At 42.7% G+C, this 24,692-nt stretch overlaps 4 protein-coding genes across 4 annotated transcripts; 3 read left to right on the top strand and 1 right to left on the bottom strand.

Annotated features, from left to right (window-relative positions):
• Positions 1-3,895: 3,895 nt before the first annotated feature.
• LOC127754071 (uncharacterized) lies at positions 3,896-6,868 on the top strand. Its single transcript, XM_052279535.1, has 2 exons — positions 3,896-4,765; positions 5,204-6,868. Exons 1-2 carry the CDS (start codon positions 3,896-3,898, stop codon positions 6,866-6,868), a joined length of 2,535 nt encoding a protein of 844 aa, XP_052135495.1.
• A 234-nt stretch (positions 6,869-7,102) lies between these two features.
• LOC127754739 (THO complex subunit 4A-like) lies at positions 7,103-9,716 on the bottom strand. Its single transcript, XM_052280301.1, has 5 exons — positions 9,456-9,716; positions 9,282-9,389; positions 8,819-8,887; positions 8,543-8,727; positions 7,103-7,416 (listed from the first exon to the last, which is right to left on the bottom strand). Exons 1-5 carry the CDS (start codon positions 9,612-9,614, stop codon positions 7,251-7,253), a joined length of 687 nt encoding a protein of 228 aa, XP_052136261.1. The 5' UTR covers positions 9,615-9,716; the 3' UTR covers positions 7,103-7,250.
• Positions 9,717-9,809: 93 nt separating this feature from the next.
• LOC127754741 (autophagy-related protein 8D) lies at positions 9,810-12,158 on the top strand. The gene is made up of 5 exons (XM_052280302.1): positions 9,810-9,984; positions 10,057-10,112; positions 11,525-11,574; positions 11,649-11,767; positions 11,851-12,158. Exons 1-5 carry the CDS (start codon positions 9,948-9,950, stop codon positions 11,940-11,942), a joined length of 354 nt encoding a protein of 117 aa, XP_052136262.1. The 5' UTR covers positions 9,810-9,947; the 3' UTR covers positions 11,943-12,158.
• Positions 12,159-12,929: 771 nt separating this feature from the next.
• On the top strand, positions 12,930-24,127 carry LOC127753860 (ABC transporter G family member 41-like). The gene is made up of 22 exons (XM_052279311.1): positions 12,930-13,857; positions 13,928-14,012; positions 14,110-14,269; positions 14,373-14,449; positions 14,769-14,822; positions 14,898-14,988; positions 15,470-15,771; positions 16,157-16,438; positions 17,109-17,422; positions 18,231-18,391; positions 18,528-18,631; positions 18,723-18,876; positions 19,059-19,196; positions 19,270-19,343; positions 19,531-19,863; positions 20,031-20,321; positions 21,215-21,298; positions 22,115-22,248; positions 22,516-22,749; positions 22,880-23,051; positions 23,323-23,577; positions 23,669-24,127. The coding sequence occupies exons 1-22, from the start codon at positions 13,244-13,246 to the stop codon at positions 23,936-23,938; spliced, it is 4,383 nt and encodes a 1,460-aa protein (XP_052135271.1). The 5' UTR covers positions 12,930-13,243; the 3' UTR covers positions 23,939-24,127.
• The last annotated feature ends 565 nt before the right edge of the window (positions 24,128-24,692 follow it).

Here is a 24,692-nt window from a genome sequence, read left to right as displayed (position 1 = left end):
GAGAGAGAGAGGGGTGAGGGGCAGAGAAGGAGAGAAAAAAAAGCACTGACAGGTGGGGCCCACCGATTTTTATTTGTTTTTGCTGACTGTATCGCCACATGTGTGCCACGTAGGATAAAAACTGCTTCGAATCGAGTTAGGGTGGTAATTCGTCCAGTTTTAAGAGTTTGGGGCGTTAAATGTCCGGTATTGTAGTTTAGAGGGGTAAATCGTACTACCGCAATAGTTCGGGGGGGGGATAATTCGTACTTTTTCCTTTTAAAATTAACACCCTTTTTCCATACTAGGTGGATAAACTAACGGGCTGGCCCAACGCTATATGGGTTCTTTTTGTACTGCTAATGAAATGGGTTGTGTTGTGCTAGCCCATGACCCGTGGTCAGAGCCTAGACATGGCCTAGTAAGAAGACGGGTTGTGTCGTGCTAGCATGGGTCTATTTTAGGCATATGGGCCAGAAGGGACCATTAGTCCATTAGCCTTATATATGGCTCAAACAGTTTAAAAAAGAAAAGAATGAGAAAAAAGTGCTCGCATAGACAGTCGGAGATGACTAGGGTTAAGGTCTGGTTAGGATATGCTCGGCTTCCTCCTGCATATGTCGCCGTTGCCACCTGCGTGCTTAACAGCCTCCTGCATGCTCTGTGGCCTCTTGCTCCTCGTTAGTGACCACACCGCCTCTTCCTCCTTGTTAATGACTATGTTGGTCTCCGTGCTCATCGCCAAGAAGCTCCTCGGGCTCCACTCCTACACCAATGGCTGATGCTGCATCGCCATCTCTTATCTTTGCTCGGTCATCAGCGCTTGAGACCATCGGTTGATGCCATGCGGTGCCGACACGTTAGGCGTCGGGATGGTCCATGGACAAATGGATTGGGCAGTGCTCGAATAGTGCTCGTATTTATAACTAATTGTTCTTTAAACAGTTAAGCTGGATTGAAATTAAAAGAGTTCATATGTATATACCTAAGTGATTAGTGCATGATAAATAATGAATAGTCTATAACTCTAAGGCCCTCTTTCACTGGTGGAGAACTGCTTTTTAGTCCCGGTTCGTAACCCCCCTATAGTCCCGGTTTTCTAACCGGAACTATGAATCCGAGACTAAAGATCGCTATCTTTAGTCCCGGTTCAAAAAACGGGACTAAAAATCGATCTTTAGTCCCGGTTGGTAACACCAACCGGGTTACCAACCGAGACTAAAGATATTTTTTCTTTTTTTCTCTTTTTCATTGTTTTTAACATTGAATATTGATTTCACACCATCCCCTCCTAAATCCAAATCATCACATATCACAGAACATCTCCAAATCCTTAAATCCTCAAATAGATCATCTCCAAATACATCACAAACTCTTAAAAAAATTACATCACAGGGTTCAAAAAATTCATCACAGATTCACATCTCGCAAAAAAAACACATCACAGATTCACATCTCAAAAAAAAAGGAAAATCCGGCCGACGGCCACTGTCGCCTCCCCACCTCCCCTCCGCGCCGGCCGGCCGGCGCCGCGCCGCCGCCGCCGCGCGGGCCGCCCACCGCCGCCGCTGCGCAGCCCACCTCCGCGCCGCCCCTTGCGCCGCCTCCGCGCGGCCCCCCGCGCCGCCACCCGGCCAGCCCGCCCTCGTGCACGTTTGCTTCTTCGCTGTGGAGTGAAGGAAAAAAAGGAAGGAGAAGCTTGGAGTTAGAGATAAGGAAAGAGATAAGAAGTTAGAGAGGAAAAAAGAGATAGAGGGAGGAGTTTGTTGTGTGGACGGGAAAAGAGGATCGGTACTAGGGATTATATAGTGTGTTTTGATTTTTATTCCCGGTTAGTAACATCAACCGAGACTAATAATAGGTTTTAGTCCCGGTTGGTGTTACTAACCGGGACTAAAGATTCTAGGGCCCTGACACGGCCTGACATGGAATCAAGCGGGACTAAAAATGAACTTTAGTCCCGGTTGGAGTTACCAACCAGGACTAAAGAATAGTCCCGGTTGGTAACTCCAACCGGGACTAAAGATCTTCCTCTTATTAATCGGGACTAAAAATCATTTTTAGTCCCGGTTTTTAATGGAACTGGGACTATTGTGGATTTGGGTCGACCGACCAAAGATGGTTTTCTCTACCAGTGTTTGTTTAGGCTTATAAGCCAACTTATAAGCCGAAAAGTCTTAAGCTTAAAAAAACAAGCAGCTTATTCGTTTGGCTTTTTTTAAGCCATAAGTCACTCTAACACTATTAAGCCAAAAGCTAGGTTGGAGAAGTTTTTTTTGGCTTATGTAAGGTAGATGTATGACTCTACCACTAAACTTAGGATATTAAATCCCCCGGCTTATAAATTATATAAGCCAATAAGCTGACTTAAAAGTCTAGGCCAATAAGGCTAAGCCTAAACACGCTGCAAATTAAATTGCGATGAGATCAGCAGAGCTAGCCACAATTAACATGTCTATGGGATTTGCACTAAAAGTGTGGAGCTAGCATTTTGTGTGCAAGTTGCACTATGGTAACAAAACTAGCAGCTGCTTGTATATATGTGTGTGGGTGTGTGGAAAATTCATGGAATCGATGCTCGATCGATCGATAAATAGCTTTAACCAACTTTTGTTCTAGGTATGCCGGCCAACATGCGTGCAAAAACAAGTATATGTAGTGTAGATGATGCAGGCGCGCGCCCGAGCGCAGTGGAAGAAATTAGGTACCAACGAATTGGGCATTCACAAAGCATGCCCTGCCCCTTCCACGCACTTCAAGGGCCAAAGTAAGCTGCCTATACGTACGTACGTGCGATCGATCGATGCTGTCCATGCCGTTCCGGCTGCAGCTAGGGCCATCCGTCACCGATCGACCGTAACGTACGTACTACTTGCAGGGGTACTACACCACGCACTACTGCTGCACGTACGGCTAGCTAGGATATATAGTGGAACATTCAGTAGATGATATTGCTCGGTCACTTTTCTCACCGTGAGATTGTGGTCACTATATATACCACAGAGCACGCCGAGGGATCGGGGAGAGATGACGACTGACTCTGTGAGCTAGGGGACTGAGATGATACTTGAGTATTTTTTTATTGACCCTTAAAAATGCTGTAATTAATTAAGCAGGTCTAGCGCTAGCTCTTTAATTAACCTTGCAAGATTTGATAATTAATGCATGGTGGAGTATGACTGTGTGAGATGCATATATACCATTTCAACCTTTCATGCCCTCCTGCGGCCGTGCATTGATCCTCAGGAGTCAGAGATGCATGGTCTCTAGCTTACAATGTTCCGGTGTTCCGGTGGTCTTCTTGTTTGGATTATACTGTATTGATCGGCGATCTTTTCGCCGCATCGCAGTTGCGCACTACACTATAGAAGTACCATATATGTATCGTGCATGACCTGCTGCTAGCATCCACACGTACGTTTCTTTTCTTTTCTTTCCGGCCGTGCGCGTCCAGGTGGAAGGCACTGCACGGTTAATTTCCTTGTAATTCATACACTACACAAAATAAAGTATACGGAGATGACCGATCGACATCAATATGGATGCATGCATACATGTCATAGAGGATCGATGAGCTCAGCTAGCTCCAAAAGCAGTGGAGTGGCAAGAGTGGCCACTAATTATGGTTGAAAGAAACAAACTCCTACTTTACTCTTGTTAATTTATTTATATACGCTGCGGGCTGATTTCCATTTTACTATTTATAAATTGATTTGGAGCACAGATCGATACGTGCAGAGACCTAGCAGTAACAGGTCGATCAATAAGATGGCATGCATGCAGTTGCAGCTGACGCGCACCGATCCTATATATATACGTACGATGCAAACGATGCATTGCATTGCATGCATGGGCCAATAAGTAACTAATAAGCCAGACAAGCCAAGCGACTAATATATAGTTAGAATCAGAAAGAATGCCACCGTCGTCGGCGGCCACCACCGGCGGCGCCGTCCATAAACCAATTATCATGCCGCCCGAGTCGGAGAGGCAGATCAATAATCTTCCAGACGTACTGCAGCCCCGCCGGCGGTGGCGGTCCTCGCTCGCCACGGGCTTCCGCTCGGCCCTGGCCTGCACCATCGTCGGCGTGGCCTCCATCTACGCTCCGCTCGTCATCCGCCGCCACCTCACCTTCCCGGCCTTCTCTTACGTAGTCACCGTCATCGTAGTCACCGACGCCACGCTGGGCAGCTCCCTGCGCAGCGCCCTCAGCGCGGTCCACGCCACGGCCATGGGCGCAGTTCCATCGGTGCTGCCACTCTGGCTGGCGCACCGCACCGGCGCCGGGGAGTCGGTGCTGGCGACGACGGCGGTGGTGGCGCTGAGCACGTTCGCGGTGGCGGTGGCGGGGTCGGCGGGGGCGGTGGCGAAGCGGATCGCGCTGGGGCAGATCATCATCATATACGTGGCGAGGTTCAGGGAGGAGAGAATGCGGTCGGAGGCGGTGCTGCTGCATCCGGCAAACGTGGTGGCGTGCACGGCGCTCGGGGTGGTGGCGGCGCTGCTGGGCGTGCTGCTCCCCTGCCCAAGGCTGGCCACGCGCGACGCCACGGACAAGAGGCTCGCCTACTTGGAGGTGGCGGCGGAGAGGGTCAGGCTGCTGGCCGACGCCTTCCAGTTGCACTTCTCCAGCGACGAGGCTGCAGGTGATGATGAGGAGAGAGCATCATCTTGTCGTTGCCGCAGACGGCGGCGGCAGTGCGTGGCCGCGTGCATCATGTCGCAGGCCGACCGAGCAGCCTCCGCCGGCGCCCTCCTCCTCCGCCGCATAAGCTCCGCACAAGTATGTATACTATATGCGTTCAGCAAATCAGTATACTCCAGATAGTAGATGCATGCATGCAGATGGCCCGATCAAAGAAGAGTCGTCGGAATCTAGTAGTGCTAATTAGTTACATATGAGATATGATGATCGAGTGATACTATATGAGATCTTACCCCATGGCCCTTGCCGAAAAGAGATGCGAGTCACACTAGCTAGTTAGTGCAGTGAGTGACCCCACGAGCTGCAAGCCACTAGAAGCCACTAGGACGTACTAGAAATCTAGAATGAATTGAATCCACTAGAAGCCAAGGAATCCGGCGCAGTCAGAAAGCAAGCGTCAGCAACCGCACTAGCTAGGATACCGATACCCAGCTAGTAGGATTAATTACAAGTTAATTATACTAAAATTAATTAGTATTAACTAAGTAACTATATGCATATGCCATTATATTGCAGGGTGACTTGCAGTGGGAGCGAATGCCGGCGCTGCTGAAACGGTGGTGCAGCAGCAGGTGGGATGACGACGACGAACAAGCTTGTGCGCGGCTGCACGAGTTGATCGAGATGCCTCTGCGAGGGATGGAGATGGCCTGCACCCACATGCTGCAGCAGCCATGTTGGCCTAACACTAACACTATCAGCAGCATCTGCACGACACCAACATGGCTGCAGCACGCTACCGACCATGTACGCCTGGCTTTGCTCACAAAACGCATTCCCAGCTGCAGCAACACAGGCACAGGCAGCATGGAGATGGCCAAACTAGCGCCGGTCTCTGTTGGTGCTCTGGAGCAGCAGCAGCAGCTGGCTCCTTTCCTCTTCTTCTTATGCTTGGATCTCCTCCTCCAAGGATCTCATCCGGCGCCCCAACGTCCACCTAAGCTGCTGCTGTCTGTGTCTGCACACTCAGACGCTGCTGCCTCCCAAGTGAAGGTGATCCCAGCAGCAACAACAAAAGACGACGATGAAGAGCAACCGCAGCAGACGAGGAAGAAGAAACACCAGTGCCCTCGGCAAACGACAAGAAGCACCATGAGGAGGAGGCTGGTGGCCGCGGCCAAGTGCAGCTTCTCGCTGGGCCTCGCCGTCCTGCTCGGCCTGCTCTTCAGCAGCGACCACGGCTTCTGGTCGGGGCTCGTCGTGGCCACCACCATGGCCAACGGCCGCGAGTGGACCTGGGCTCTCGCCATCGCGCGTGCTCACGGCACCGCCCTCGGATCCGTATATGGCGCGCTGGCCTGCCTTGTCATCGATCGCATGGAGCTGCGCTTCCTCGCCCTGCTCCCCTGGCTCATCCTCACTGCCGGCTTCCTCAAGCGCAGTCGTGCCTACGGCCCCGCTGGCGCTGGGGGTGTAGCAGCTGCGGTGTCTGGCATCATCATCGTTGGCCGCCGCTACGACGAGCCGCCCATGGCCTTCACCGTCGCACGCCTGGTGGAGACCTTCATAGGCCTCGCCTGCATCATCGTGGCCGACCTCGTCTTCCAGCCCGCCGCCAGGCCGTCCACCAAGGCCACGGCACAGCTCGACCGCTGCCTCGCCGCACTCAAAGGCTGCTTCAGTCGGGGACGACAGACGACGACCAAAGTGAAGGTGAAGGCGGTGCAGGAGCAGGTGGCCCTGCTGGAGAGATGCGTGGCAGAGGCTGCCGGCGAGCCCCATTTCCCGTGGTCGCCGCCGTTCCCGGCGAGCTGCTACCACAAGGTGGCGGGGAGCCTTGGCAGGATGGCGCAGCTGCTCTACCTCTACACACAGGCACATCCAACTCCAATACCAGCAGCAGACGAGGATGCAACGCAGCGCTTCCACTGCCTCGTCTCCGCATCCCTGGAGCGAAGCGCCGACCTCCTCCTCCGACTCAGTCGTATCAGCAGCAGCAGCAGCAGAGACGAGGAGGACCTGGAGGCCGGCATCCGGGTCAGCAGCGGCAGTGACACCTGTTGCTGTGACGACGAGGATGCACCAGAGATGCTGGTGCGGTCGTTCCTGTCACAGCAGCAGCAGCAAGATCAAGGAGTAGCATTAGCATTGGCTTCCATTGGGTTCTGCATGGGAGAGATGGCCAAGGAGGCCCTCCAGCTGGAGGCCTACATGCTCGACCTCATACTCCTCGCTCATTAGCATCTACTCTACTGTACCTCTCTATTCTGTTTGTCTACAACAGCACATAATTCAATCCTCTTGCCAGGCTGCCAAGCTGCATGCATGCTTTGCTTGTGTGTCCATCAACCCACAGTCCCACACTAGCTAAAAGTTCAACACTAGCTAAAAGTTCAAAGTTGTGCTCCCTCCGTGTTACATATTATGAGCTAGCTTCTACCTACCAGGTTAAGCGTAACCATTCCCTGCTCAAAATTATGACACCATCTAAACAGAGTATGCATATGTTGGTCTGCATCTATCCCTACAAAATACTAACAAGGAGACCAAGGAAGGCCTACTAGTTTGTCCCCCTGTCTCTACCTAATTCAATCAAGGCAAGGCAACAAAGCGTGAGGGTCATCTAGCTCATTTGCATTCCTTCCGCATGGTACTTGTCCAAGTCAGCATCCAGGTCTTCAGCAGAAATCTTCCGACTTCCACGGTCTCCCCTCCCTCGCCCACGACCCACATGACCCCGACCACGCCCACCAAATCCGCCCCTGCCCCGAGGCCATCCTCTTCCACCCCTGCAGGTCCACTGAAAATTTCAGCACTGGACATGTTTTTCTCAGAATCTTCCTGACAAACTAGGCTTAAAAAAACACAGTGCAATTCTGTTGATTCATAATATCATATAACGAAACAATTTTAAATGGTTCCCTGGAAAAGTAAACAGTTTAAAATGGTATTTGGATATACTCAAGTTCAGTCTCACTCCACATTTGATAGACACTGTAAATCTGTAATAGGGCCAGGGCATACTATCTGCAGGTAACATTGAGGCAAGAAACAAGGTTTCCAGGTGATTCTTAATAGATAAAAGGGATACATGTCTCAGGTGATCCTGCCCTGCTTGGACTTTCAAGGCAGTCCAGTGGCACTCTATCCACGGTTCAAAATATCCCCTAGTTTCGGCAAAATTTGGTTATCTTGAATTCAAGACTACCTACGAAGACGACCTGGCCAGTTTCTTCAGGATTTATAGGTAGTTCAAGTAATTTAACAAACAAACCATATTGCAAAATCTAACGCAGATTGGTGGTATGTGTCTATCATGCTGAATGCGAGCTCACAAATTTGAGTCCCAGGAGAACATACTTCGTAAACTCAAATTTTGTCTCAAAAGTACGGCAAGATTTTCCACGAAGAACGGCTTTTGAAGTTCAGTCTTGTCAAAACCCCATTGTTAACTTTTTTTTTAAAAAAAGTCCAAGCAAATTAGCAAGAACAAGAACCCTGACTAACTGTACAAACTTTACTGGTGATCGGGGAACCTCTGTCTGGCAGACATTATCAGCTGCTACTTATTTGTGCAGATAAATAATCAAACTAAATGTACTACTATAGACTATGCCTACAGAGCAGAGCAGGTCTATCTTAGGCCCTCATTGGCACAACTCCGGATCCAAGATTTCTTGGAGTTGGGTATTCCTAGCTTCACAAATTTGGATCTACGATTACGTTGATAACATTTAGTTAAATCATTTTGTTCACATTTTGGATGAATTTTAAAATTTTAAAACACTATAATTTATCATACAAACTTCAAATCTACTGTCTGGAGCTGTGCCAAACAAGGCCTTAGCAGTTAATTTTGAGAGTTAATTGTTTCATGGGGAGAGAAAAACAATGCTGTATATGGAAGCTACTAACCTTTTGGGAGGAAAATCGAAGTATCCAGCTGGTGCAGCGAAACCAAAAATAGCAGGTGGTGGTGGCTCAATATTTATACCAATGAGCTCAAGTTTCATAGGTTTGCCATCCAGCTGCACATTGTTGTACCTCTTAACAGCAGCCAGGGCGTCAGATTTTCTGGAAAATACAACCTCTGCAGTTCCCTGGCAAAACAGGGTATGAGTAATGAGCATTTTAACATAAAAAGAGTGACACATATTAAGTAAAAGAAAAAAGAAAGGTGGGGTTTGGAACCTTGGATCTTCCACTCCTGTCATAGTTAATAGAGTAACGCTTGACATCGCCAACCTCAGAGAAGAGTTCCTGAGTAAAGTAAGCAGCAAATTGTAGAGCAATTTAGTGAGAATGAGACAATAATTAAATTGTGAAAAAGGTTAATGAGTGCTCTAAATGTCTGGAAAGATACAAAGCTGAGGCTTTGTAGGTGGGCTTAAGAGTATAATAATGAAGAAAGCTGTGGTTTTCCTTTCCATAAGAAAAGGGTAAGTTGTGAGTGTGTGTAGGGATGTACCCTAAATAATAAGCAAAATTGGTTTGGTGAAATGAAAAGATGGGGGAATTGAGGAATATAAAGATGACAATTCAATAAGAGTTTAATGCAGCTATCCAGGTACGGTGAGTTGAGATTATAGTAATTTTTTTTGGGGAAAAAAGAAAAAGAAAAAGAAAAAGAAAAAGGAGGAGCGGGTGGTGGTACCTTGATGTCCTCGTTGGAGACGGCGTAGTCGAGGTTGGAGATGTAGAGCTTGGTGCCGGTCTCGACGTTGGCCGCGGGCGTCGGGTGGACGTAGGCCGTGGGCGGCGCCTAGGAAGAATAGATCGTGGTCGTTGGGTCAGGCGAGAAATCAAGAAAAAGAAAGAGAAACTATACCTGAAAGGTGATGGCGTGATAGGGAGCGGCAGCGGAGCGGGTGGCGGCGCGGGAGTGGGAGCGGCGGGCAGAGGGCGCCGGACCTGGACGGGAGCGGCGCTTGTACTTGTTGGTGATGAGGTCGTCGAGGGACATGTCCAGCAGCGAGTCCGCCGCCATCTTCTTGATGGTGTTGCGGCGGCGGCGGAAGGCGGAGTGGAGTTGCTTTCTCCTCCTCCTTGTTTGGGTTGGGTGCGGACTGGGGAAGACGACACGACATGGGCTGGGCTGGGCTGGGCTCTTCTTCCTTTTTGTTTTGGGCTTTATTTTGCTCTTCTCTCTTCTTCTTCTTCTCGTCCTTTCCTCTTCTTCTGGAGTCTATGGACGACGGAATTGTTCAATTCAAAGCCAAACCAGCACGCAAGCAACCAGCGAACCCTAGCTACAGAGAGATTCGCATCAAGGAAGGGAGGAAGAAGACGAGAGAGAGACTCATTTGAATTAGAGATAGAGATGAAGCCCAAGCCCTTCAAGGAGGAGTTCACCCTGGGTTAGTTCTTTCAGATTTAGTACTATTCATGTTCATGGATAGTATTGACTTGAATCGAATTCTTGTTTACAGAGGAGAGGGCCAAGGAGTCGGCCTCCATGATCGCCTCCTACCCCGCCAGGATCCCCGTATGTGATGTGATGTGATGTTCACAATTGTTTCTCTCTCACTACTTGTTTCTCCTACCAGTTTCCCCTTCCTTCAAGTTCCTCATGCTGCTACAGTACCACCTATACATAACTCAGCCGCCATGCCATCAAATTTTGCAAACTCACATTCTTCGCACGCACTCCAATCAACATTATATCATCACTGTGCCACAATAACCTCGCTCCTATATTTTTTTTTTGGAATTAATCAGGGGGGGGGGGGGGAGATTCCCCACCTGAATTATATTGGAAAAAAGGAAGAGGGGGTACAACCGGAAGCATTACAGCATTAGTCGGAGCGAATAGAAGAAGAAAGAAGACTTTTCCAGTTAGTCACAACCGGCCTATCTTCTCTACTGAGGCGCTCAGACCACAAAGTAGCGTCCTCAATACATTTAGCCACTAACCTTGTCCAGGAGTTAGGAAGCCCCCGGAAAACAACGTCGTGTCTATGGATCCAAAGTCCCCAGAAACAAAGTAAGAAAAAAACTTGGAAGTGCTTGACAGGCAAGTGGCAGGGAGCAGCGAGGTCAGCAAGATCTTGAACATTTGAAACCACAGATATACGCAAGGCTCTCCAGAATTCCTGGGCGAATTGACATTGGAGAAAGAGATGAGTCGCAGTTTTGTCAGCACAGTTGCAGACGATGCACCTCGCTCCTATATATGTCGTCATGTGACTGAAGATGTTATTCAAATCCCTTCATGTTTCTCTTGAGCTGTCCAACAACTCTAGCGAAACTTTACTGAAAAGAAAATCAAATAGATGCTGCATACATGTTCTGTTCTGTTGATTCTCCGCTGTGTTGGTTAGTTATTTCCAACACAAGTACCCATTTGCGTGCGGCAGTTTCTTGTCAATGGTTTGGGTCAACATTTTCAAGCACTTAATGAGAGGATAGAGGTGCTGACTGAATTACCTATTCCATTTTTATTCATCTAGCAAGTAGACTGTGATCACATCATTTTCCATTATCTTAACATTGTGCAAAAAGAAATTAGTTGGGCTCTGTTATTCGCAAGTTATTGGCCATTGTATTTCCTACCCTGTTTAAATGTTGCAGATTGAATCAGGGCTCAGGGTCAATCAGGGCTCAGGGTCAAACTCATGGAGCATTCTTGGGGGTATTCCTAGTCCTAGATAGAAATAGTTCAATTTGCACTACCTACCCTTTTGTCTCTGCACGTTAGCTTCAGTTAACTCTGTTGTGAATCAGTTTTGCAAGTACTGGATCCTGAAAACTAAACCAAAACCAGAATTCGTACCTAAACCATCTGTGTCGTTGAATTCCACAGGAACACATCAAAACTGATTACTTTTCATTTGTGCATTTTCTTCTGAAGTGTGTTTCTTGAACATTATGCTAAGATTCTAGTATCTATGATTGCAGGTCATTGTTGAGAGGTTTTCAAGTAGTCTTCCAGAAATGGAGAAGCGCAAGTGAGTAGCTAATTTCATGTTCTTGCTTAGAAGCTGATTGAATTTGGAGGGCTGAAAAGCAGTGGTGATTGCAGGTACCTAGTTCCATGTGACATGCCAGTTGGGCAGTTTATTTTCATACTTCGTTCAAGGTTACATCTGTCTCCAGGAATAGCACTGTTTGTGTTTGTCAACAACACGTTGCCCCAGACTGGTGAGCTTTGCATATTGGGCTGTTTTTGTCCTGCTTGATTCCCCTGTTGAAGCTTCAGATATGCAATTTTGCTGTGGCTGCAGCTCAGCTGATGGACAGTGTGTACGAGTCATACAAAGATGAGGACGATGGCTTCCTCTACATGTGCTACAGCAGCGAGAAGACATTCGGCTGACCAACTCATCCGTGGAGATCTGCTTTCTTTTCTTTCATGTGTATGTGTTGCTCGAACATAAAGATGCATGCATGTGCATATATTAGTATCATTAGAAAATGCATGAAGTGTTATACTGTACACTGATTAATGTGAAATGAAATACACTAGTTATTTCATCCCCTCGTCTAAGAAATATAAAAGAGGAAAGGTTCATAACGATCTTTGTCCCTCAGTTTCCACCAACATGATGACTGTTCATAAACAGATAAACGCACAGATCCTTTTAACAATACATAATCCAAGGACCCTTTTTTGCCAATACATAATCCAAGGAACATGGTTGCCACAATTGTGCCAACCTCTCTTCCTCAGATTGTTTTCTACCCTTAAGAACAAGTCATACAAAAATCTTCATCTTCCAGATATGAAAATCTTCAACTCTAAACTGTTGTCTAGAACAAATATCCACATAGATTTTAGTTTCCAAAGAGCTTATATTCTCTCCCTCCAAAGTCAGTGAAAGTCAAATTATAATGCCTAGGGAATTGCAAAAAGCCTAAAGAGACCTTCAATACAAATCCTCTTAGCAAATTAAAGCAGAGTATTTTTCCCGTCATCTACTTGCTCTTGACATCACCAATACATGCAAACAGTGGATCCCAGGTTTGACCTCAACGTGGGAAATGACCTCCAATGTGGTATGTGTCATGTGTGTTTGTGTATATATATAGTTTATCGAAATTTGAATAGTCCAATTGTATCATTAGTTTTATTTAGCTTCCAGGCAACTGATCGATGTACATATATGAAAACTATACCATGTGTCTATAGTTCAATTGCAACTAGCAGCTAGGATTGAAGATAAATACTGTTATGTATAATAAGTACATATATACTCCATAACTAAGACTTTTATGTGGTATAATTGTGATGATTAGATGGATCTGGGCAGGCCTGGAAAATGCAATAGTAGGAATCATATGCCTGTGCGAGTGGCGTCATTGCTTAGCTTAGCTTGTACTGGATTAGAAAAGCCAAAGCCAGGTACATGTAGTATTGAGATGAAGAGGGCTTAATTGCGTATGACGCCATAACTTGGTTGACCTGTCAATTCAAGGGCGAGTAGTTTTGTGTCCACTGCACACAATATGCATGTTCTTTATTGTGGTTTTGTCAACAAAAGGAAAGGAAATTCTCGCGGAGAAACAAGCAAAGCAGAGTAAAAATTGAACAGATTGTCAACGTCGATCAGATTAATTGTTGTTGATGAGCTAGAATCAAAAGGGGCCGCCGGCGTTGAGCAGCACTAGCTAGCTAGCATGATCAACGAAGAGGTGGAGATGGAGGACAAGATCAAGAAGAAGCAGCAGCAGCATCAAGAAGAAGAAGAAGTAGAAGAAGAAGAAGAAGAGGAGAAGGCGGTGTCAGTGCGCGCGCTGTCATCGTCGTTGCGAGCTGCGGCAACCAGGAGCCTGTCGTCCTTGTCGTCGTCGTTGCGCTGGGATCATCGTGGGGACGACGAAGAGGAAGCTGAGCTGACATGGGCGGCCATCGAGAGGCTACCCACCTTCGACAGGATGCGCACGTCGGTGCTGTCGTCGGAGGAGGTGGACGTGCGGCGGCTGGGGGCGGCGGAGCGGCGGGTGTTGGTGGAGAGACTGGTGGCCGACATCCAGCGCGACAACCTGAGGCTGCTCCGCAAGCAGCGGCGGAGGATGGAGAAGGTGGGCGTCCGGCAGCCGACGGTGGAGGTGCGGTGGCGCAACGTGCAAGTGGAGGCGGACTGCCAAGTGGTTTCCGGCAAGCCGCTGCCCACGCTCCTCAACACCGTGCTCTCCCTGCAGCAGGTGCTCACCACCGCGCTGGGGTTGAGCCGCCGGCATGCAAGGATCCCCATTCTCAACGACGTCACCGGCATCCTCAAGCCTTCCAGGCATGTACTCCAGGCTCCAGCTCGATCGATTGATTAATGCATCGATGCCAATACATTACATGGTGTGCAGGCTGACTCTCCTTCTTGGCCCCCCCGGCTGCGGCAAAACCACCCTCCTGCTCGCACTCGCTGGAAAGCTCAACAAAAATCTCAAGGTTGTTATATTAGCCAATTTCGATTCATCCACCAATTCATTACCTAATCATAAGCTGCCAATGTACCAGCAATATATATATTAATTGTATATTACAGGTAACCGGCCAAGTGGAGTACAATGGTGTGAATCTCAACACCTTTGTTCCAGACAAGACATCAGCTTACATTTCTCAATATGATCTTCATATCCCTGAGATGACCGTTAGAGAGACGCTCGACTTCTCTGCTAGGTTTCAGGGCGTAGGCACCAGAGCAGGTTCAGTTACTGAATTGCTTAGCCTGGCGAGAAAAATAAATTATCTTTATTTGTTAACATTCCCTCTACTTAACAAGTGTCGTTATTTTCTTGTGCAAATTAGAAATCATGAAGGAAGTCATTAGGAGGGAGAAGGAGGCTGGGATTACCCCCGACCTTGACATAGATACATACATGAAGGTAAGGACTAACCCCCTTTTTTTTACGCGAGACTAACCCTTTTTTCATATATATTTTTTTCCAGTCTTTTTCATATATATATTTTTTCCAGTCTATGTGTGTGGATTATACCAACATTTATATAAACATTTTTATGGTCACATATCTAAACAAGAGTGTGCACTTCTCCCCTTTTCCTAATACAATTTATCATTGAGGATTCTCTCGCATCGATTCTAGAAAAATGTCTAGTTCATTTCTAGCACTCTTCGTTTTATCAAAACGGCACAGGTTCTGCATGCCTATACAATTGCTACAATCCAGTCAAGTATCTTTGTAGGCAATATCCGTGGAAGGCTTAGAAAGGAGCATGCAGACCGATTATATTATGAAGGTAATCGATTCGATGAACAATTATCAGGGTCTAGCACATAACTTTTAACCTTGTGCATGATTTCTTACCTTATAGATTATGGGGCTTGACATTTGCGCTGACATAATAGTAGGAGATGTCATGAGAAGAGGTATTTCAGGTGGTGAGAAGAAGAGACTAACCACAGGTGATTTAACCAATACATATATATTGAATAATTTTAGGATGCTTCCATGTCATCTCAATTGTAATATAGAAATGGTTAGATCAAAACACTGCAATTCAACATCTAAAATTCCAAATTTATGTATGAGAGGTTCTACCCTCTTGTCAATCCCAATTCTATTTGAGAATGTTGTTTTTAGTAGATCTGTCAAAAACATGCTTATAAAAGAATTATGTTGTAACCAACCCAAACAATGCAGGTACTGATATAGTGTATACTTCCTTTTTCATCAAAACATGCAAGCCACCTAAATATATGTATCAGAACAGATTTTTTTGTTTGTTTTGCAAAAGACAAAAGAGTGTGTATGGCTGAAATGTTCTTTTTTTATGCAATGGCTAGCTAAGTTTATCTTCTAGGGGTCAACTGAAACAAGTTAATTAATTCAACAAAGAAGCTTATTTTCCTATTCTTTTTATTGAAAGTTTCTTCTTGTAATCAGGGGAGATGATAGTTGGACCTTCAAGAGCACTTTTCATGGATGAAATATCAACTGGGTTGGACAGCTCTACCACCTTCCAAATTGTTTCTTGCCTCCAACAACTGTGTCATATCTCCGAGTCTACCATACTAGTTTCACTCCTTCAACCAGCACCAGAAACTTATGAACTTTTTGATGATATTATCTTGATGGCTGAAGGGAAAATTGTATACCATGGCTCAAAGAGTTGTATTTTGAGTTTCTTTGAATCATGTGGGTTCAAGTGCCCACAAAGAAAAGGTGCCGCTGACTTTCTTCAGGAGGTATGTGTAATTCAAATAGTTCGAGTAATTTTTGAAATGGATGTTTGAAGATAAGGAGTTAAGGACTAGTAGTATATTTAAATAGTTTGGCAGGTCTACTAAGGGCATAATTGAGATTCAATAATTCTAATAGAATCTCACATGTCAAAATTTCTACCTAAGGATCAACTTATGTAGTATGGATAAAATAAATTGGACAATTGGTGTTCTATAGTATTTCTAGCAGCCATTATTCCATTGTTTTGAGTTTTAGCATTTGAATAATGTACTTATAATTTTGTACAAATTCAAAATACAACTTTTTAGTATTAAGGAGTTGAATATAGGTCAGTATGTAGTGTGTTTGACTTGCTTTTTAGTATTCCTCTTCCAAATTTATGTATAGGTTTTGTCTAAGAAAGACCAACAACAATACTGGAACCGTAGTGAGGAAACATACAAGTTTGTTACAGTTGACCATTTCTGTGAGAAGTTTAAAGCATCTCAAGATGGTCAAAATTTTGCCGAAGAGCTTTCAGTGCCTTATGATAAATCAAAAGGGCACAAGAATGCTTTATCCTTCAATATCTACTCACTATCGAAATGGGATCTCCTCAAGGCTTGTTTTGCAAGAGAAATCCTTCTCATGAGAAGAAATGCCTTCATCTACATAACAAAAGCTGTTCAGGTAAATTAAAGTAAGTAAAAATTATTTTATCTTTTGGAGAAAATGCAATTAAATAATTCATACACTGGGCATTGATGAATACACTCTATGATATAAAAGGCCAATCTTTGACACCTAAATTTACAATGCTATACCTAGTGTCACATAGATTGGTTCCCACTATGGTGGATGCAATCAAGAATTTCCATTGAACATCTAGAAGTTTAAAATCTTAATACGACCTTAGCTTTAATATTGTGTCAGATAAAGGAAAGATAAATGCAGTATGTACATATAGTCGTTTTTGAATGCAAAATATTGATAGAGATTAGGTGTTGATTGTATTCAACTCTCAGTACATAAGCTTGATAACCATTTATGGTGCATTGTTGATTGTGTTAGTAATGAATATTTGGACCATATGCATTTAGTTCTTAGTAGACAAAAAAGCTAGCAGCCTGAGATATTTCACAATCCTTATTCTTTTCAGTTCATACACGGCATGCAATTTAAATACTTCAATGCCCATGATTAATTGTACCCATATACCACATTTTTTTGTATTTTTGTTGAAAGAGTATTTCTTCCAGAATTTACTAATATTTGGTTGAATTTATAATTTATATGAACCAAAATTCAATTTATTTTGGATTTTCTCAACAAATCAACATAAGGGATATTCTTACTGCAGCTTGGAATACTCGCCATAATTACTGGGACAGTATTTTTACGCACGCATATGAGAGTTGATAGAGCTCATGCTGACTATTATATGGGTTCCCTCTTCTATGCGCTCCTTCTTCTTTTAGTGAATGGTTTCCCTGAGTTGGCCATGGCAGTTAGTAGACTCCCTGTGTTTTACAAACAACGAGGCTACTATTTCTATCCTGCATGGGCTTATGCGATACCAGCTTTTATCCTAAAGATTCCAGTTTCTTTAGTTGAATCAATAGCTTGGACATCAATATCATACTACCTCATTGGCTACACTCCGGAAGCATCCAGGTAAATTTGCATTTATTGTAAAGCTTAGGTGGTGGTTAGTACAGAGGAAGTACTCATTCAATTACACTAGAATCTTTTATTATCAACTCTTTTAGGTTGTGCTAAATGGGTGAAAACCTTTTCATGCCTGAGAGGTCACCTATGCAATCTGGCTCATCTAGCCAAGACACATAGGTGTATTTGTTGATACTAGTTTGCAATGATTTTGTGAACCAAAGTCAACTATAGGATTACTTTGTATAACACTATCTTGACTTTCCTTTAGTGTTTTGTTCACACAAGAGAATTGCGTATTAGTGCATTAAGAAGTACTTAAATATTTACAAGACACCCACACCATGGTCAAAAGGGAAAAAAAAAGAAAACCACTGACCAAACAAGACGCAGCCAAACTAAGATCAACTCTAACCACCCGCTACTTCCAGCTAAGCCAAACCTCTTGCTCTTGCTAAACACCAGAGATGCTCTTCCTCCAAAATTTGCCTAAAGAACCAGCAGCACATAAGGAGAATCTCCATTGAATACACAATCATTTTGATGCTTTTGAAGCAGCCACACTCCCAAAGTGATTAGCGGATTTAAACCACACTTAAGAACATTTGGACTGAAAAATTGATCCTGAGCCACTACTCGCAAACACTCACATCCACTGATCGTGGTGAGAAATCCGCCTGACCATGCCAGTGAAAGAGGAGATACCATTGTCTCGAGAAGACGCAACTTTCCTTTTAGTGTTTATTTGCATGACATGTATTTAAGATGCAATTGACTAATTTGTGTTATTAACATGCTCAATTCTTCTATTTAGATTTTTCCGACAGCTCTTTATCCTATTCCTCGTGCACACTGGAGCATTATCATTGTTTCGATGTGTTGCTTCATACTTCCAAACAATGGTGGCTAGTACGGTCGGTGGTACAATGTCATTTCTAGTTATCCTTCTATTTGGGGGCTTCATAATTCCTCGGTGTAAGCTATTTCCTTTGTTTCCTCAAACTCTACCATGACTTTCCAATAAGGGATGATTTTGCAATTACTACTAAGTATGGTATACTTCATTTAGTACTACGCAAAAGTGCTAACACTTTATGTGCCATTTTTGTAGCATCTATGCCAAATTGGCTAAAATGGGGGTTTTGGATCTCTCCATTGTCATATGCTGAGATTGGCTTAACTGGAAATGAGTTTTTAGCACCAAGATGGTTAAGGGTACACATTGCCATATTCCTAACCTATCTTGTGAAATGTACATTTTGTTTCGATTTCAACATGAAAAAACTAATTTTTCCTAAGTTTGTAGATCACAGTAACCGATGTAACACTTGGAAGGAAGATACTGATGGACCGAGGGCTTGACTTCTCAAGCTACTTCTATTGGATCTCTGTTGGAGCATTGTTTGGGTTTGTTTTTTTGTTTAATGTAGGTTTCGCCATCGGTTTGACCATTAAGAAACGTGAGTACAATGTACATGAAATCTTATTAAATTAAACATTTGGAGAAATTCACTTTTCATGTTTAATAGTATTAAAAATCAAAGTATATGCTGATATACATAGCAACAACAGAAATGTTATTATATACTTACATTCACTTAAACATTATTCTAACCCTGTGTAATATGGAACTTAATTTCAGCTATAGGAACTTCTCGAGCAATTATATCTCGTGATAAGCTTGCCCCACCTCATGGGAGTGGCAAAGATATGTCAAAGTACATGGACAATAAGATGCCTAAATTACAAGCAGGAAATGCTTTAGCACCTAACAAAACAAGTTAGTTGAGTTTATACATTTTATCATTAAATATAGATCATGTTAAATAAATCAGCAATGTAATCTTGTGTAGGGAGGATGGTGTTACCTTTCACACCACTGACAATATCATTTCAAAACGTGAACTACTATGTAGACACCCCTGCGGTAATTCTCGAGTAACTCCCAATAGTTAAGACAATCAATATACGTTATGCTTAGTTGAGCAACACAAGGTTTGATATTCTTATGATTTTGAATGAAATCAAAAGAGAGCAATATTCAACTCCTCCTATCAATGCATGCTTAGGAGCATATCATGTTTAAATCATTGATGATTGTATCCTTGATTCAGGAAATGAGGGAGCAAGGTTATATGGACCGGAAGCTACAATTACTCCACAACATCACAGGAGCCTTCCAGCCAGGGGTTCTCTCGGCACTTATGGGAGTTACTGGAGCAGGAAAAACAACCCTCCTTGATGTTCTTGCTGGAAGGAAAACTGGTGGTTATATTGATGGAGATATAAGAGTGGGAGGTTATCCGAAAATTCAGGAAACTTTTGCTAGGATATCTGGGTACTGTGAACAAATTGATGTCCATTCTCCACAAGTCACAGTGGGGGAGTCTGTTGCATATTCAGCCTGGTTGCGCCTTCCAACAGAAATTGATTCGAAAACAAGAAAAGTGAGTTATTTCGTTGTTGAGACAAAAAAAATAGTAAAAGAATTATAATGCGTGCACTACATAAAGAAGATTGCATGTGTTGGATTTTCATGATTGTATTTTAGCCTCATAGTTTCTAGGAATAGTTGAGATAAAAATGTGACCTAACACACTATTTTCCACTGTAGGAATTTGTCAACGAAGTTCTTCGAACAACTGAGTTGGACGAAATTAGAGATTCTTTAGTAGGATTACCAGGGGTAAGTGGACTATCTACAGAGCAGAGGAAACGGCTCACTATTGCAGTTGAGCTTGTGTCCAACCCTTCGATCATATTCATGGATGAGCCCACATCAGGATTGGATGCACGGGCAGCTGCTATTGTGATGCGTGCTGTGAAGAATGTTGCAGAAACAGGTCGAACAGTTGTGTGCACCATTCACCAGCCAAGTATTGAAATATTTGAGGCCTTCAATGAGGTATCTTACAAGTAACTATGGTACACATGTAGCTTGGTACTCTTCTCCAATAATCTTCATCCCAAAATATAACAACTTTTAGCATTCAAAATTTGTTCCAGAACATAACAACTTATTCATCTACATTCTCTTCTCAACCATTCAAATTCTTTACATACTTTCTCTTCAGCTAATCACAACCCTCCTCGATTTAATTCCACCTACTTTCTTAATACCCATGCCCAACTCTAAAACTCCTTATATTTTAGGATGGAGGCAGTAGGTATTAAGGAAATATAAATGATACAGAGTAGCTTTTGAGGCCTAAACTTGAGATATAAATTGATTATACCTTATATTATTCCTTTTAGTAAATTTCATGGAAATTGATTGTGTTTTCACACACCCGCATATATATATATATATATGTACATATATATATATGTGTATATATATATATATGTATATATATATATATATGGCCCTCTGTTACTATAGAAATATGATGATAAAACAATGATAGAAATTTGCACATAAACCTATTACACCAACAATACATGCAAGCTGATTATAATGCCTAGAATTGTTTCACAAATCTGTTTTAGCTGCAAGCTAGAATTAATATAGGTATTTGTTGGCTTTCCTACGATAGCATAAGGTTTACATGTGTTGATTATCAAAAGTAGAATAAATTATATGCTAACTCAAATAAAACTTTGTTGCTTTATTTGCTGGACTGGAAAAGCGTCCAACTATATTAGTTGGCTACTTAAAATAGACTAACATTTTTAGTGTTCACGGTGTCGGAGACGCTAAGTGTGTAATTACCATTTTTTTAGAGAATTTTCAGTGATATTTCGTGTTATATAAAACTTAAGTACTTTGCCACTAATTTATTTATAATACATATGTAGTTGATGCTAATGAAAAGGGGTGGAGAGTTGATCTATGCTGGGCCACTTGGGCAGCATTCATGTAACATCATCCAATATTTCCAGGTAATTAACAACCTAAACTTGTTTTTATCTTTATGCTCTTTATATAAAAGTGCTAGCTAAATAAAACATGGTCCATATGTTTCATTCATACATGTTGCAAACTGATTTAAACAAACCTAGCTACATCCGATTTTCATTTTTTCTCAAAGAAGTCATATAGTCATGATATTCTCAAGAGATGATTTATGATGTAAATATCCCATCAATTATTTTATATGGCAAGTATCATGTCCGTGTGTTACAATGGGTTTTAACTAAATATACTATAAGTCTATAATTGAAATCCATTGAGTAATTCATTACTGATTATATGGGAGTAATTGACTACCAAGAATCAATGCATACTCATGAGAAAAGATGCAATATTTTCCTATAAATATTTCACATAACACACTCATGCAAAAGAGTATGTATATTTGTACAACACACTGTTTTCCTATAGATCCATTCTCCAGTAATTGCACTTTTCAATGTACAAAGTACATGACAGTGTGATCCTATAAATATTTTATACATAGTACACATGTGCAAAGAAGTTAGTATGTTTGTACAACAGAGCAAAAAAGTTAGTATATTTTATACATAATAGACATGTGCAAAGAAGTTAGTATAATACACCGTACAACAGATTGTTCTTATAAATTCGTTATGCAGTAATTGCACTTTCCAATGTACAAAAGTATACGACAGAGCAAGCAGTGTAAATTTTCTATATTTCTCAATAAGTAATATACAAATTAGAATTACACTCATCTAGAACTGAAAAAAAATGAATTCACCATCAAGTACCTGACCTTTTGTCTTCCATTTTTTCAGGCAATACCTGGGGTACCCAAGATCAAGGATAACTATAACCCATCGACGTGGATGCTAGAAGTTACATCTACCTCTATGGAAGCTCGATTGGGAGTAGATTTTGCACAAATTTATAGGGAATCATCCATGTTCCAGTAAGTTTTGAAAATCACTACACCTAGTTATATTGCTATTTATAAGCCCAAAACAAATTGCATTTCAAGTGCGAGGTGGTATGCTTTTACAATACTAGAGGAATAAAAACAAACAAGGGTGTCAAGAGCAATCTTGATAACTAAAGTGACCAAATGATATTTAAGTATGTGTCACCATACAATTGTAGTTGATGTTACTCTCTCATATGTAATAATAACATTTTTTGTGCAATGTTGATAGTAATAATAAGTAATTGGTGATTGAAGGGACAAGGACACTCTAGTGAAGTGCTTGAGCAAACCACCTGTTGGCACGAGCGATCTCCATTTCCAAACACGGTTTCCACAGAAGTTTGGAGAACAATTGAAAGCCTGTCTCTGGAAGCAATGTTTATCATATTGGAGAAGCCCTTCCTACAATATGGTGCGAATTTTATTCACGACAATCTCCTGCATCATCTTCGGTGCATTGTTTTGGCAGAAGGGCGACATCAAGAACATGTATGTATTGAAAACCGTTATTGTGTCCATCATTAAAAAAATACTTGTAGAGAATGTATATGCATATACATATGGATGAAGTGATTTATGTTGATCATGGTTTCCATTTCTTTTGCTTCATTGGTGGCAGAAACGACCAACAAGGTATATTCACTATAATGGGATGCATGTATGGAGCCACTGTCTTTGCTGGCATCAATAACTGTCAATTGGTGATGCCCTTTGTCTCCATTGAGCGTTCTGTTGTGTATAGGGAGAGGTTTGCTGGAATGTACTCCCTTTGGGCGTACTCCTTAGCACAGGTATCTCAAATCCTCAACTATATATGTAAAGGACCTAATTGTACTACTTCCGCTGTTTCACACTACAAGACGTTTTAGGTTTTGAATAGCTTCATGCATAGATCCATGTATGTGCTCATACATATGTCCAAATTCATATGGATGTTAATGAATCTAGATGAGATATGAAGAGGCCAAAACGTCTTATAACGTGGAACAGAGGAAATACTATTTAGGCTTAGTATGAATCTGTATTTGCATTTCATATTGCATCTTTGGGTTCCTGGAGTAGGTTGCTATGGAGATCCCCTACGTGATGGTGCAGATAGTATTATTCATGTTCATTGCTTACCCGATGATAGGGTATGCATGGACACCAGTCAAGTTCTTTTGGTTCGTGTACACCATGGTCTGTACACTGCTCTACTTCCTCTACATAGGAATGATGATAGTGTCGCTTACCCCCAACATCCAAGTGGCATCCATATTAGCATCCATGTTCTACACCGTGCAAAACCTCATGTCTGGTTTTATCGTGCCTGCACCAGTAAGCAACTATTCATCTCACCTAATTATTGCTTCATAATGTAAGTATGTATTTACGAAATACATAAATATATGGTTGATTGATATGGCAGCAAATACCGAGATGGTGGATATGGTTGTATTACGCATCCCCCTTGTCATGGACACTCAATGTTTTCTTCACCACACAATTCGGGGATGAGCATGAGAAGGAGATTATCGTATTCGGAGAGACAAAATCTATTGCTACCTTCATCAATGATTACTTTAGTTTCCGTCGTGACCTACTGCCATTGGCAGCCATCATGTTGGCCATGTTCCCGGCTATGTTTGCCATCCTGTTTAGTCTGAGCATATCTAAGCTGAACTTCCAAAGAAGGTAGAAAGTAACTGGCATCGAACATGCTTCTTTCCATTTCACATATATGCTTACTCAAAAATTATGTATGAAACTTTGGATCCAATCATCAAGTGAGAAAAAGGAACATGAAAGTTCAAAATATGTAGATATTGGTTGACAAAAGTGTATCGAGAATTACTTTATTTTTTTAAAAAAGTATGTGCTCCCTCGAATTGTGCCGCAAATATAACAACATAATATCTGATTTTTACCACTGAACTATACTCTCTCCATCCCATTTTAAGTGCAGTTGTGAGTCTCTGTATCCAACGTTTGACTGTCCATCTTATTTGAAAAAATTATGAAAGAATAAAAAAAATAAATCACTCGTAAATTATTATTCATGTTTTATCATCCAATAACAATAAAAATACTAATCGCAAAAAAAAATTCAAATAAGATAGACGGTTCAAACGTTAGACACAAGAATCCACAACTGCACTTAAAATGGAACGGACTGAGTACATACTACCAATATACTTCATTATCACCCTAACCAGCCTAGCCCCACCTTAACCTAGTCCGAGGAGGCAAACAAGGCTGTTAACAATCTTCTTAATACTTATGCCAAGGTTAAAAGTTACATATTTTGGGATGGAGAAGAATAGTATAAATTTTATTTGTTATTAGTGGGCCCATAAAATTAGTACAGGTGCATGTACATAATTCGAAGACTAGCACATTATTTTTTTTATACTGGATTTTCGTTTACACGTTTACCAAACTCCTAAACAGTA

The sequence above is a fragment of the Oryza glaberrima genome, chromosome 11 (genome assembly GCF_000147395.1).
Source record: "Oryza glaberrima chromosome 11, OglaRS2, whole genome shotgun sequence".
In the NCBI taxonomy this organism is placed as follows: Eukaryota; Viridiplantae; Streptophyta; class Magnoliopsida; order Poales; family Poaceae; genus Oryza; species Oryza glaberrima.
This window is presented reverse-complemented; position numbering and strand designations above follow the sequence as displayed.

Excerpts from the sequence above, each read along its gene's own strand:
- LOC127754071 (XM_052279535.1), top strand. The coding sequence starts at position 3,896 with ATGCCACCGTCGTCGGCGGCCACCACCGGCGGCGCCGTCCATAAACCA. Across the intron at positions 4,766-5,203 it reads GCCGCATAAGCTCCGCACAA|GGTGACTTGCAGTGGGAGCG; the intron begins GTATGTATACTA and ends ATTATATTGCAG.
- LOC127754739 (XM_052280301.1), bottom strand. The coding sequence starts at position 9,614 with ATGGCGGCGGACTCGCTGCTGGACATGTCCCTCGACGACCTCATCACC. Across the intron at positions 8,728-8,818 it reads ACAGGAGTGGAAGATCCAAG|GGAACTGCAGAGGTTGTATT; the intron begins GTTCCAAACCCC and ends CTGTTTTGCCAG. Across the intron at positions 7,417-8,542 it reads TTCGATTTTCCTCCCAAAAG|GGGTGGAAGAGGATGGCCTC; the intron begins GTTAGTAGCTTC and ends GTGGACCTGCAG.
- LOC127754741 (XM_052280302.1), top strand. The coding sequence starts at position 9,948 with ATGAAGCCCAAGCCCTTCAAGGAGGAGTTCACCCTGG. Across the intron at positions 9,985-10,056 it reads CAAGGAGGAGTTCACCCTGG|AGGAGAGGGCCAAGGAGTCG; the intron begins GTTAGTTCTTTC and ends TCTTGTTTACAG. Across the intron at positions 10,113-11,524 it reads CCTACCCCGCCAGGATCCCC|GTCATTGTTGAGAGGTTTTC; the intron begins GTATGTGATGTG and ends CTATGATTGCAG.
- LOC127753860 (XM_052279311.1), top strand. The coding sequence starts at position 13,244 with ATGATCAACGAAGAGGTGGAGATGGAGGACAAGATCAAGAAGAAGCAG. Across the intron at positions 14,823-14,897 it reads AGACCGATTATATTATGAAG|ATTATGGGGCTTGACATTTG; the intron begins GTAATCGATTCG and ends CTTACCTTATAG. Across the intron at positions 21,299-22,114 it reads ACATCATCCAATATTTCCAG|GCAATACCTGGGGTACCCAA; the intron begins GTAATTAACAAC and ends CCATTTTTTCAG.